The sequence below is a fragment of the Aspergillus novofumigatus genome (assembly GCF_002847465.1).
Source record: "Aspergillus novofumigatus IBT 16806 chromosome Unknown P174scaffold_6, whole genome shotgun sequence".
Lineage (NCBI taxonomy): Eukaryota > Fungi > Ascomycota > Eurotiomycetes > Eurotiales > Aspergillaceae > Aspergillus > Aspergillus novofumigatus.
Genome location: NW_020194279.1, coordinates 2450762 through 2463987, shown reverse-complemented (window position 1 = coordinate 2463987; position 13226 = coordinate 2450762). Strand labels below are relative to the sequence as shown.

The following is a 13226-nucleotide window of genomic DNA, read 5'->3' as shown; positions in this document are numbered from 1 at the left end:
TGCAAGTCGCTCTGTCATGTTTGTCATTCAAATGTTCCGAGGACATGAGCGATTATTTAAGCAGTTTATAAGCATGCGTGAGTGCCCCTTCTCGCCTTCTACCCCATTGTTCGGATTCCTCTCCACAATCCACATCCTCGGGTGCTACGCTGTGTATGGGGAAAAACTTATCTGACGGACAATTATCCGCCCATAGCCGCCACCCAGTAACTGTCATCTTCACTCTGAACACCATCATTCGAAAAAGAAATTGAATTACAGGAGTTGAAGGAAACGCATCGACGTTCTTGTCCTGCTGTTAGGTTCGCCATTGGCTTTCGGAGTGGCTCGCCTCCCAGTCAGAGTCGAACCTCACCTCCCCCGCGTGCCGCCAATGGAGCGATAATCCTGGCGACGTTCGCGCATTCGAAGGACATTCTCAAACCAATAGCACCGATAGAACCCTCAGGCTGCACGACGGCAACGTAGCTATGCAGGAAAAGTCGACGACCATCGCCGCATACGCAGCCGGAGCATCCCTCGCCGCTGTGGCCCTCTTCTACGTCTTCGGACCAAATTACACGATCGACGGCGACGACTCGAACGACGGTAACCGCAAGAAAAGCATTGTGGGGCTGTCGAATCCGGCGAACGACTGCTTCATCAACTCGGTTCTACAGGCGCTCGCGGGTCTGGGCGATCTGCGTGTCTACCTGATCAGGGAATTACATCGGCGTGAACTGGACGGACCGGACGTATATAACTCACTGCCGGAGGCGGATGAGACGCCGCGGGGGATGAGGCCCGAGAGGGTCCGGGAACTACAGCAGGGTACGATCACGCGAGCTCTGAAAGAGATGCTGGACCGATTGAATGAGCGTCCAATCTACAAGAAAACCATCACCAACCGGGCTTTCATCCAGGCTCTCGAGTACGCATTCCGTACTCGGATTAGCCGCAATCAGCAGGATGCGCAGGAATTTCTTCAGATCGTTGCGGAGCGTCTTTGTGACGAGTACCATGCCGGTTTGAAGGCACGACAGCGTGCACAAGGTCTTCTTGCGACGCTGCCAGGCTCAGGCGGCGGGGAATATGTGCAAAGCAGTGCTGTCGAGAAGGGATCTACTGAAGTCGAAGTGCGGGTTGACGATGGAACTGAGATGGGCCTCCCGGCAATCATCGACAACAAATTGAAAGAGATCGACAATGAATACGGTTTTCCTTTCGAAGGACAAATGGAATCGCAGATTGAATGCCAGTTCTGCCATTATCAATACAAGCCGAACAAGACTTCATTCGTGAACCTGACGCTACAAGTTCCTCAGAAGAGCTCGACCACCCTCAGTTCCTGCTTTGACGGGTTGCTCAAAACAGAATATATCGATGACTTCAAATGTGACAGATGCCGGTTACAACATGCTCTGGATGCCAAGATGGTAGAAATGAGCAGGTCTCATTCGACAAGAGATCGGGAGCGTCTCGAGCAAGAGATCCAGCTGATTCGACATGCTATCGTTACAGATCCAGAGAATCCTCCCGAAGGAGTCAGCTTTCCTCCATCAGACCTTGCACCTAAGCGAAAGATTGCTCGCCATATGCGCATCACTGTTTTCCCCAGGATTATAGCAATCCACCTTTCGCGCTCGATCTTTGATCGCAGTAGTTCTACGAAAAATGCAGCCAAAGTGTCCTTCCCTGAGAGACTTCCTTTGGGTGGGATTTTGAGCCAGAAGTGGTTCAAGCTGCTGGCTATTGTCTGCCACAAAGGCAGCCATAACAGCGGCCACTACGAATCTTTCCGACGTAACAACCTCTACCCACCTTTCTCTACTCCGGATGTCTTTAGTTCCTACGCGCAAAGTCGGGCGACCAGCGTCAATCCCTCTACTGCACCGAGTCCTCGTCTCGCGGCTCGCGGGGTCCCGGAGACAGAACCCTCCCCAATCAGCCTCTCTTCCTCGACATCATTGCCATCCCTGTCGGGCACTTCGCTTTCCTCCCCAGATCGTTGTCAGTCAGTGTCGGCGAGGGACTCCTCAAAACCTGCATCCCAGCTGAATGCGCCTCCCTCGCCGTCTGCTCGGCCCACCACATCCAGCTCCCGTATATCCTTTCAGAGTATCCGCACCAAATCGTCAGGTTCTAAGCAGAATCTCTCGCCGCCAGGGTCTGAAACTCAGAGTCCGGCTAGTGATAGTGGAGCCTGGAGCAAGTCCGGATCACGGCCATCCTTCATGAGTGAGCGGACCACTCCCAGGACGCCTCCAGAAGCACCAGCCCTGTCGAGTTCTCGGCTCCGTCGTCGCAAAAAGACGAATGATCGATGGTGGCGCATCTCCGACGAGAAGATCAAGGAATGCAAGACTTCAGACGTGCTGGGCATGCAGAAAGAAGTCTATCTCTTGTTTTATGAAATGGAAAAAGGGTCTTTCGGGCCTTAGTCGTGGCAATCAAAGTTGAGGGATGAGAACATGATTGGATGCACATACGCGACTCGTGTCAGTTGGGTGCGGCGCATATATCGTGGGGACATATTTGAAATAGACGATATGGACATTGATCGCATACGTACATAGTTTCTTCGTCGGGGCATTCCTCGGTCAGATATCATCTGGACATAGAAGCTTAGGATAGAACGGGTTGATAGTCTTTGAATAGAGCTTCATTCCTGTGTCTAGACTGTAGTAAAGAAAATTTGACGCCGCCGGCCTTGGTTGTCGGGAATCTCTACTCCGCTTCATACAAAGTCGCACATGGCTGATGCCGACGATAACCAATTGTCCGGATAGCAGGAAGTCTGGGGGCCATGAAAAAGAAAGCAAGGGAATGACCTGGAACGGTAATTGACGGTTAAGGGGAGAGTTTCCCCGCTGCTTTCGCCGAGAATGTATAGAGGCACGAAAGAAATACGGAGAGATGGGTATTTATTTTCGCAGCAAACCGGAGTCGACGAACCGGCTGAGACTGTAGAATTGAGAACTGCGCTCAATTGACAGGACACAGCTTCGATTCATCTTTTGAAGTTATTCTCTTCTTGGCCACTGTATACAGCTGGCCCTTTTACACGCAAGTACAGTTCATCCATTGAATATCAGTGGCGTGAGTAGAGCTTCAAGTCCATGACGCGGGCGATGATGTCATGTGATGGACGCGGGGATTTTCGGGTCAAGAAGCGCAAGCCTGAGGCCAAACGGGCGTCATTGCCCCTCTAGGACCAATTTACCCCACCAGTCATAGAGAGAGCTGCTGCTGCAGGATAGCTCAGGATTCTTATTATTCATAGCAAAGGGAGAGAGGGACTCTAGTATGGTTATTATTATATCATTCGTCCCTTTTCCCTTTTTCCTTTTTCCCTTCTTCTCTTCTTCTCTTTTTCTTACCTCTGTACTTACCACATCATCAGGAGAACCGGTTCAGGCAAACTGAAATCATACTGACTACATCAATTCCCCACCACCCGGTGAGTTCTTCAAGGCATCCCACTGCTTGCTGCCCCTCCATTAGTGGCTCACTGCCCCTCCCCTGCGTGCTACTTATTTAACTGCCACCGTATTCGTCGTCCGGTAAAGCTCTTCGGTGATCTTCATTGAATTAGAAGAGTTACTAAAAAAGTTTTGTTGTTTCGTGATCTAATTACTTATCTATCCCGTCTCCCGTCCAGATCTTCTCTCCCTCTTCATTCTCTACAACTCGATCCAATCCAGACAGTTTAGTCGCATCCAAACCATAGTCACAATGGGTATCCTTGAGAAGCTTTCCCGCAAGTCCGGCGTCATCGTCGGTGATGACGTCCTCCGTCTCTTCGAGTACGCTCAGGAGAAGCAATTTGCTATTCCCGCCATTGTAAGTGTACTGACCATTATAGCTTGCGCAACTAGTGCTGGTGCATAAGCTCGATATGCTAACAGCTGAATATAGAACGTCACCTCCTCTTCCACCGTCGTCGCTTGCCTTGAGGCCGCTCGCGACCAGAACTGCCCCATCGTTCTCCAGATCTCTCAGGGTGGTGCTGCCTACTTCGCTGGAAAGGTATGAGAGACTGCGTATCTCCTTGTAACCGTTTTTCAATCTCAGGATAGAGCTAATCCATTGCAGGGTGTCAGCAACGATGGCCAGAAGGCCTCCATCGCTGGTTCCATCGCCGCTGCCCACTACATCCGCAGCATTGCTCCCGCCTACGGCGTTCCCGTCGTCCTCCACACCGACCACTGCGCCAAGAAGCTGCTTCCTTGGCTCGACGGTATGCTCGACGAGGATGAGCGCTACTTCAAGCAGCACGGCGAGCCCCTCTTCTCCAGCCACATGATCGATCTGTCTGAGGAGCCCGTTGACTACAACATTGACACCACCGCCAAGTACCTGAAGCGTGCTGCCCCTATGAAGCAGTGGCTCGAGATGGTAAGCTCTCTTTCATCTGGCGTTGTGTGCGTAAGCTAATGCATATTCAGGAAATCGGTATCACTGGTGGTGAGGAGGACGGTGTCAACAACGAGGACGTTGACAACAACTCCCTGTACACTCAGCCCGAGGACATCCTGGCCATCCACAACGCTCTCGCCCCCATCAGCCCCTACTTCTCCATTGCCGCTGGTTTCGGTAATGTCCACGGTGTCTACAAGCCCGGCAACGTCCGTCTGCACCCCGAGCTTCTGAAGAAGCACCAGGCCTACGTCAAGGAGAAGATCGGCTCCAAGAAGGACAAGCCCGTCTACTTCGTCTTCCACGGTGGCTCTGGTTCCAGCAAGGAGGAGTACAAGGAGGCCATCAGCTACGGTGTCGTCAAGGTCAACCTCGACACCGATATGCAGTACGCCTACATGTCCGGTGTCCGTGACTACGTTCTCAACAAGAAGGACTACCTCATGACCCCTGTCGGCAACCCGACGGCGAGGACAAGCCCAACAAGAAGCACTTCGATCCCCGTGTGTGGGTTCGTGAGGGTGAGAAGACCATGAGCAAGCGTGTGCAGGTTGCTCTGGAGGACTTCAACACTGCTGGCCAGCTGTAGAAGGTCTTGACTTGGACGTTCTTCTACCTTTGACTTGGGAAAACCGAGATTTCTATTTATCTTCCAGATACCAGTACATAAAATGAGCAAATGAATGGATCTTAAGAAATATTAATGTTAGTATTTCAGTCCAAACCTGCATAGATATAGTATACAAGTTATGACGAGCAATGACGACGCTAGTCCCTAATCGACTGATGAAACATTCGCATGAAAGTTATTAACCTACAGAATCCATGACAGAAAGGGCCAATGGTGAGAGAAGCGCTACACAATGGGACATTGAAATCTCCGCATGGCTGACGTTGCTTCATGAATGAGGTATGACCAATAAGTCGCTACCTCGTGGTTTCTTCTATGTTTCAGGTTCCAGCCTTAGACTATATGTTACGTTTCATAGAAGGGAGACATAAGAATGTCGTCTTGAAAAAGACCAGCAAGAGTACATGGCTTCCTATTTATCTAATAGTTGTCTCTTATCTCTAACTTGGCTTGTGACTGGATTCCAATGCTGTTGATATCGTGAGAGGAACAGGATATATATTTGAGGAAGCGTTATAGCTTCTTTTAGTGTTTCCCTCCGCTTATTATTCGCTAAAGGTGACATAGCTGCGTGGGATCTAATAAGCGTGCATTCAGAAAGAACTTGAGATATCTCCAGGGAGCTCAAGCCTTAGGGCTTCCCACTTCGTAGTCTCTTGCCTACTGGTGAATACGGGCATAACGGTCAAAAGGCAGATCGGCAGATCGACAGTCGTTCTTGTTAGCATGCCAAGGGAGGTCTAGTCTAGTACGTCAGTGGCGAGTCGCGAGCTTGCAATCCAGCGTCCCATGCTGAGGTCCTCTTTACCTGGTAGATAGACAAGAGCTGGATCTTTGAGTATACGGAGTACTCCGTACCTGGACGCAAATTCAACCTCACCGGCAGCGATGCATATCAAACTCGATGCAGCAGAACTCAATTGAGCAATCATTATTCTTGGTTTATGGAGAACTCTGTACTCCGTACCACGCTAACCTCGGAGGAGACCGAGAAAGACCACTCTAAGGCTTTAGTAGAGGTGCAAGTCTGACTATTGCATGGTAACGTGATCAAGCCGGAGACTGGTGCTTAGGTAGTTTTTGCTTCCGTTCTATCCTTGTACCCTACTGAAAACCCTCCTGTGTCTTCTCAAAAGGCGATAAAATACTGCCAACTTACCTTACCTACTCTGTAGACGACATGAGGATGAGGACCAATCAGACCATGTATAGGGCTGTGTGTGGATAGGCGCCTCCACCGGACCTTTCCAGTTGTCTCAGAATTTGGCCTAAAAAGGCCATGGAAGGATAAAACTCATACCTAGCTAGCTGACTTTGTGTGTAAGAATACTACCACCCAAGAGGTAATGTTCCAGACTCGACACTAGTGGCAAACGGCGATTGGTGGGCGAAAATAGCAGTCGACTAAAAGTGCAATAGTGTCCAATCATAGTGGCCGATCATTGACTGTGGAGTGGCATCTCTTTTTTGTTCCATCATTCTTCCCTTTGGGTTTGCCTCTTCCATCCGCCTTCTTACTCTTTTTTTTTGTTGCCAAACGGAGCATACTGGGTTGAAGAAATAAACATGAAATGTTCCGGTGGGTTGGGGCAGCATTGCTGATGTAACACCCAAGGTTGTGCATCTCAATCTGAGTGATAATAGAATGTACCAGCTACCGACTGTTCATGAACCAGGGAAAGCATCTGATTACGTACGGTCATCAGGTACCGATGGATATAGATGAAAAACCACGAGTATAGGCCAAAAAGGTCAGTTGACGGTCTCAATATTGTCATCTATAGATCAGCAGACATCTGAGCAATCAGTTATCTCCAAGGTATCTATCTCCATGGTAATCGGTATCTGCTTTGTACAGTTTATCTCATCTTAGACATGCATTAACCATGAATCCATTCCATTGATGTTTAGCCTCTACCTAGCCTATCTACTATGTAATCCCTGTTCCAGACCCGCCTCCACCGAACCCACATGCGGGCGGTCTCGTCCTCTTGTTGCTGCTGTCTTGCGTTGTTCTCCGCGCCATTCCTAGTCATTATCCGGCCGTTTCAATCTTTTTTATCTTCTCTTTCCCGACTCTTTTCTGTCTTCTTTTACGTGCTGTGCGTTCTTCTTTTTCTATCATATAGTCATTCGTTTCCTGCCATATACCTCTGTCCTCTGAATCCTCTGGCGAAACCCTCACCGCCCGCTCTCTCGTCCATGCCGCAGTAGATTCTAGATACCATGGACCACTTCGCTCTGCGACAGCGTGACGACACGTCGGGCGCTGAGCAGTTTCTCAAGCTTATCCAAGACCCTTTCAAATCGGCTGTAAGTAGTCCAAATCCGCCTCGATTCTGCGCAATCGCTAAATCATGTCCGATAGTTCCAAATCAATGCCGTGTGGGCTTCGCTAGGCGCCTCCGCCGGCATCTCCATCCTCCTCGCTCTCCTCTTCTCCCTCTTTCGTCCTCGTCACACCCTTGTATATGCGCCCAAAGTCAAACATGCGGATCGCAGACATACGCCGCCCCCAGTGGGCAAGGGCTTCTTCGCCTGGATGAGACCCGTTCTGCGCACGCGAGAGCCCGAGCTGGTGGAATGCATCGGCCTCGATGCGACCGTCTTCCTGCGCTTCACCAAGATGTGCCGCAATATCTTCATCATTTTGAGTATCATCGGATGCGGCGTGATGATTCCGGTTAATCTCACCCAGAGTAACGGTTCTGGCATCTCATCGTTGTCGGCGTTTGCGACCATGACCCCGCTTTATGTCACAACGGAGGCAATTTGGAGTCAAGTCATTTGTGCCTGGGCCTTCGACATCATCATTGCCTACTTTCTTTGGAGGAATTACAAGGCTGTAACAGCCTTGCGAAGAAAGTATTTCCAGAGCTCGGATTATCAGCGCAGTCTGCATGCTCGAACCTTGATGGTGTGTTACGCCCCCGCCAAGCAGGTACTGGTTTTATGTCCATTACTGACCGTTGTAGATTACGGATATTCCCAACGAGGCACGTTCGGACGAAGCGCTTATGCGGCTTGTCGATGAGTTCAACCCCACAGCTGCTCTCCCCCGGGCCTCCATCGGCCGAAATGTCAAGGATCTTCCCGTGTTGATCAAGGAGCATGAGGAAACCGTGCGCCAACTGGAGTCCGTTCTGGCGAAATATTTCAAGCGACCCGACCAGCTACCTGCCAAGCGACCGACGATGCGTCCGTCCAAGAAGCAAAGAGGCAATCATCCGGATTGCAAGGTGGACGCCATTGATTACCTCACCGACCGCATCCAGCGTCTGGAGGAAGAGATCCGTCACGTTCGTGCGTCCATCGACAAGCGCAACGCCATGCCGTTCGGTTTTGTCAGCTGGGATATGATTGAGCATGCACATGCCGTCGCCTATACCGCGCGAAAGAAACACCCCAAGGGAACCACGATCCGGCTGGCACCTCGCCCGAACGATCTCATTTGGGAGAATTTGCCGTTATCCAAGCAGGCACGAAAGTGGAAACGGTTCATGAACTTCATCTGGACTACGTTGTTGACCGTTGTATGGATTGCTCCTAACGCCATGATCGCCATCTTCTTGTCCAACTTGTCCAATCTGGGTCTGGTCTGGCCTGCTTTTCAGACGTCGCTCAATGCGAACCCGGAAGTCTGGGCCGCGGTCCAGGGTATCCTCTCACCGGCGATCACCTCCCTGGTTTACCTCCTTCTACCGATCATCTTCCGTCGTTTGTCCATCAAGGCGGGTGACGTAACCAAAACCTCGCGAGAACGCCACGTCCTGAGTCATTTGTACTCGTTCTTCGTCTTCAACAACCTCATCGTCTTCTCGCTCTTCTCTGCCGCGTGGACATTTGTAGCCGCCGTCATCGACGCGAAGGATCACGACGAGGACGCCTGGCAAGCGATTAAGGATGGCGCTTTCTACCAAAAGGTCATGAGCGCCTTGTGCCAAGTGTCTCCCTTCTGGGTGACCTGGCTGCTGCAGCGCAATCTCGGAGCGGCCATCGACCTCGTGCAGCTGGTGACTCTGTTCTGGGTTTGGTTCGCCAAGACCTTTCTTGCGCCCACGCCCCGGCAGGCCATTGAATGGACCGCGCCCCCGCCGTTTGATTATGCGAGCTACTACAATTACTTTCTCTTCTATTCGACCGTTGCGTTGTGTTTCGCGACGCTGCAGCCCATCGTACTTCCCGTCACTGCGTTGTATTTCGGATTGGATGCGATGTTGAAGAAGTATCTGTTGCTCTATGTGTTCGTGACCAAGACGGAATCGGGCGGCCAGTTCTGGCGCGCCCTGTTCAATCGGCTGGTCTTTGCGACCATCCTCTCCAATGTAATCATTGCGCTGGTGGCCAAAACCAAGGGTACCTGGACCATGGTCTACTGTGTGGTTCCTCTGCCATTCCTGATGCTCGCATTCAAGTTCTACTGCATGAAGACATTCGACGACGAGATCAAATACTACAACCGAGCGAACCTGACCGATGCGGAGGCGTTTGCTGTCGACAAGTCGGGCAAGAAAGGGTCTGACCGGCTCAGCTCCAAGTTCGGCCATCCCGCCCTGTGCAAGCCTCTGATCACCCCGATGGTGCACGCCAAGGCTGCCGAAGCACTCAAACAAATCTATCGCGGCCGACTCGGCTCCTCGGACGTCCAAGGAGATTACTCGGACATTGCAATGAATCCCATGTCGACAACTCAACCGGGCAAGGCCATGGACGCCGGCGCATCGGCACCCTTCGAGGTTGTTCCCGAAAATCATCTCGACTTCTCCTACTTCAAAGATCGTCCAGACTTCCGTGACGAGTTTGGCGGGGTATCTATGGCCGCCCCGAGGATCTGATGACCGAACGGTCCCATACGCCGCGAAGCCACCTGGCCGAATGGTCACCGAGCACATCGCGGGCCTCATCGCCTACGCCGTCGCTGCCGTCGCTCTCTGGCCTGAAAATGCCCGAAGGCTACGACCCAATCGCGAACGATATCCACCCTGCCTTCCGCCCCCGCTGTCGCGTGAGGAGAGTGCGGCGATGGGCACCGATCTGTATCATCACCGGAGCGCGAGCGAGTCTCAGCAGCTTCTAGGCCAGGCCCAGGTGCCAGGCACGAGTGAGATCACACCTGCTCCCCTGAGCCGATGGCGGACTGGAGGATACGGGCCTGTTGATCAGGACGATCCCAACTTCACCTCGTATGAGCACTACCGTCCTGCGCGGTAGTCGCAGATTTTTGTACAGCTGAATTGGTTTGGTTATGTCATAAACTTGATATTTGCATAGATTTGGTCGGTGGGATTTGATTTGACTGTACATTTGACACGGGTTAACGAACTTACGCCTATATCACATTGGATGAACTATTTGATTTATTATTACGACTTGATATACCTGTAGAAACTAGCTATATATTTCTGGATACGATCAGTAAACTTAGTCGGAAGTCTTCTGGTTTGACATGTCACTTTGATGTATGCTTACGATTTTCCCGATTGGGCCGACGGCGGAGGCGATAGTCAGCTTCCGGTGCCTGAAAGGGAGCTCTCCTCTCCTTACTTACGGAGTAGTTTGGTTCCTCCTCTTCTTCTGAATCAAGCCAGAGCAGCCTTTCTCCTACTTGCAGTCCGCAGTTCTCTTCAATAAGCATGCTCTCCGAAGACTTACTTTGACACTTATGTCACTGTCGCTAGACTCCTGACCCCCTGTCGGACGATATCGTACGCCTCCGCACCAAACCGAGTTCTCGAGCTCCGCATCGCGTCCCTCACCCCTGCCATCGGCCAGATCTTACCACTCGCTCTAGCTCCCTCGGGCGCATCTAAAGTCAGCGGGGAGTCTCTGAACCTCCGTCTACTGAGCATTCCCCTCCCACACATGCTCCCCGCCTGACGATACGGCATCCTCCGAATACGAAGAACAACTACATCATAGAAACCCAAAAAAAAAGCCATGGCGTGGTACTCCATCCTTCCCCCAGACCTAATCTACGTCGAGAGCTGGGCCGCTAGGATCTTCGTACGCCTCCCTCACTCCGCCCTTGACAACTGCTCTAAAATCGATGTAATGCTAATGCCAATGTTGGCCCGGCTAGGTCTTCCTCGGCATCATCACCATATTCCCCTGGGCGGCGCTCATCGTCTTCGACGTGCTGCTATATATCTGGCGAATGGGCGCGTACGAGTTCCCCGTCGTCGGGGCCGGGCGAGAGGGATGCAGCGGCCCCGGGCGCCGACTCTGAATGTGAATGTTGGTGAGAGGAGTGAGGTGCCGAGGACGGTGTTTGGGCTTGGGCCGGCTGTTAATACTGCGGGCAGTGGGGAGGTGGGTGAGCAGGTGGAGGTGAAGAGGAGGGAGAGGGTGGTGACGGATACGGATGGGTGATGTGATGACCAGGCTTGTTGTTTGAATGCAGGTGCGGTTGCTCGATGCGGGTCTGTTGTTTCTGATGTGGATGTCGATTTGTGCATCTCTATTGATACCCATATGTTTATTGTTTCTCGTGTCTGTTGTCTACTGAGGCGGCTGTTTGCATTTGTACTGTTATGTATACCTCTGCCTGATCATACGTGGTGCTCCATGAGCACCACTAATGCACTATTAGCCTACCGATTCAACATCCTGCATAGCTTGAGATGATAAACACCAGACTATCATCCCATACTGATTCGTTCGGTGATTTCGTCGAGTCGGCGTTACTCCGCGGTTCCCCGCGCCAATCGTTGGCACAGACCGAGCTGATATCCAACCGGGCATGACATCTATCCCTCCTTGACTCATTTCTCAGGTTTATATTCTGGTATACAGTAGAGAGGTATGGACATGTCCGGGTACGAGTCTCATCCCTCGTAAACGGTCATGTCTACTCGATTCCAGTACCTCGAGTCATGGAGACTCTACCTCGAAAGAACCCCATCCATGACCTTATTCCTAGTCCTGGGGATTGGGACATTCGCATTCGCATTCGCATTCACATTCACATACTATCGCAAGATCAAGGTCCGTCTGACATCCTCTCGTTCAAATTCAACCCACTAACACAACCAGACCATCCCTTCCAAACATGAACCTCCGGAAGAGAGATACCCCCCATCACCCCCTCCCCAACTTCAACTGGGAAACCACCGAACCACTCCTGCTCCGTCCCTTCAAGCCAAAATACCACTTGACGATGGGTATGCCCCAGTCCCCAGTAACCCAGCCGGTCTGTAAGCTCTGGAAACTAACGAATCAGCCCTCTCCACCATCCCCATCTCAGAGCTCATCCCCATGGACAACACCTACAAAGAGCGGATGGCGCTGCGCGGCTCTCTACTAAAGGAGTACCCCGACGTGGTACTCGGCGTGCACGATGAAACTGATCCGCGGATCCGCCGCGCAGTAGGTGAATTGTACGGCTTTATTATGGGGACGTATCTGCCCGCGCGGTATCCGACGATGTTTTCCCTTTCGGGCACCAAGTCGGTGGTGTTGCAGAATAAGGTCTTGGGGAAGACGTATCCCGTAGACATGGAAGAGGGGATGTCTGTCCTCAGAGCCCTAGAGAGCCTGGGCCAGACAGTCGATGAGGAATTCCTTATCCTCTTGCCTGAGAAGACGCAGGACGCCGGGGGAGAAGAGAGATATTTCCTAGCGGCGTACACCGCATACTTTCCCTCAGGGTTCGACACGCGCACGAAACTTGGTCTGCGGCTTTCAGCAATCCATGACCCGGTCCCCGGGTACAAGGAGAAGCTGGAGCGGAGCATGGATCGGTTCTTTGCGCGCGTGGAGGTGGGGAAGGTCGTGGCGAGGGTGAACTGGAGTATTACGACGGAGACGGGGCTGTTTGCTGCGTTTGGGGGCGTGCATGGCTCTGCTGCGGCTGGGAAGGAGGAGATTGAGCCGGGGATGTTGGATGTTGATTCGGTGGGTGATTCTCCCTGCACCTGCATGGCTTATGCTGATGCTGAGTAGACGGTTGTCCGGTGTGAGCGGCAGACGCTGCATCGGCTGCCTCGGAGCAAGGCGCTGGTCTTTGCGTTCCATACGTACACGTATCCTCTGCAGACGATCAAGGAGGAAGGGCTGGGCGAGGAGCTGGCGACGGCGATTGATGGGTTGAAGGCGGGCAATGTGCCCGGGATGCATTGGTACAAACGGGTTTCTGTATGGGGCGAGGCCGTCAAGCACTTTCTACGTAATTGATTTGATGACTATGCATTTTTAGATT

At 52.0% G+C, this 13226-nt stretch overlaps 5 protein-coding genes across 5 annotated transcripts; all 5 read left to right on the top strand.

Annotated features, from left to right (window-relative positions):
* Window positions 1-470: 470 nt before the first annotated feature.
* On the top strand, window positions 471-2420 carry P174DRAFT_453417 (putative ubiquitin C-terminal hydrolase; the record flags this gene model as incomplete). Its single annotated transcript, XM_024829155.1, has 1 exon — window positions 471-2420. The coding sequence occupies one exon, from the start codon at window positions 471-473 to the stop codon at window positions 2418-2420; it is 1950 nt and encodes a 649-aa protein (XP_024680787.1).
* A 976-nt stretch (window positions 2421-3396) lies between these two features.
* On the top strand, window positions 3397-5086 carry P174DRAFT_444228 (fructose-bisphosphate aldolase FBA1). The gene is made up of 6 exons (XM_024828035.1): window positions 3397-3439; window positions 3641-3822; window positions 3898-4008; window positions 4075-4377; window positions 4428-4850; window positions 4871-5086. Exons 2-6 carry the CDS (start codon window positions 3715-3717, stop codon window positions 4985-4987), a joined length of 1062 nt encoding a protein of 353 aa, XP_024680786.1. The 5' UTR covers window positions 3397-3439; window positions 3641-3714; the 3' UTR covers window positions 4988-5086.
* A 2169-nt stretch (window positions 5087-7255) lies between these two features.
* P174DRAFT_462654 (putative DUF221 domain protein) lies at window positions 7256-10240 on the top strand (the record flags this gene model as incomplete). The annotated part of the gene is made up of 5 exons (XM_024830149.1): window positions 7256-7342; window positions 7398-7946; window positions 8005-9837; window positions 9858-10043; window positions 10091-10240. 5 exons carry the CDS (start codon window positions 7256-7258, stop codon window positions 10238-10240), a joined length of 2805 nt encoding a protein of 934 aa, XP_024680785.1.
* A 467-nt stretch (window positions 10241-10707) lies between these two features.
* On the top strand, window positions 10708-11625 carry P174DRAFT_453415 (uncharacterized protein). Its single transcript, XM_024829154.1, has 2 exons — window positions 10708-11032; window positions 11109-11625. Exons 1-2 carry the CDS (start codon window positions 10967-10969, stop codon window positions 11253-11255), a joined length of 213 nt encoding a protein of 70 aa, XP_024680784.1. The 5' UTR covers window positions 10708-10966; the 3' UTR covers window positions 11256-11625.
* A 276-nt stretch (window positions 11626-11901) lies between these two features.
* On the top strand, window positions 11902-13201 carry P174DRAFT_493477 (heme-dependent oxidative N-demethylase family protein; the record flags this gene model as incomplete). The annotated part of the gene is made up of 4 exons (XM_024830847.1): window positions 11902-12013; window positions 12097-12189; window positions 12249-12922; window positions 12971-13201. 4 exons carry the CDS (start codon window positions 11902-11904, stop codon window positions 13199-13201), a joined length of 1110 nt encoding a protein of 369 aa, XP_024680783.1.
* Window positions 13202-13226: the final 25 nt, after the last annotated feature.

Bases quoted from the DNA above. Each gene is read 5' to 3' on its own strand.
- P174DRAFT_444228 (XM_024828035.1), top strand. From the start codon at position 3,715: ATGGGTATCCTTGAGAAGCTTTCCCGCAAGTCCGGCGTCATCGTCGGT. The intron at 4,009-4,074 runs GTATGAGAGACT...AATCCATTGCAG, and splicing joins CTGCCTACTTCGCTGGAAAG to GGTGTCAGCAACGATGGCCA. The intron at 4,378-4,427 runs GTAAGCTCTCTT...ATGCATATTCAG, and splicing joins TGAAGCAGTGGCTCGAGATG to GAAATCGGTATCACTGGTGG.
- P174DRAFT_453415 (XM_024829154.1), top strand. From the start codon at position 10,967: ATGGCGTGGTACTCCATCCTTCCCCCAGACCTAATCTACGTCGAGAGC. The intron at 11,033-11,108 runs GTACGCCTCCCT...TGGCCCGGCTAG, and splicing joins GCTGGGCCGCTAGGATCTTC to GTCTTCCTCGGCATCATCAC.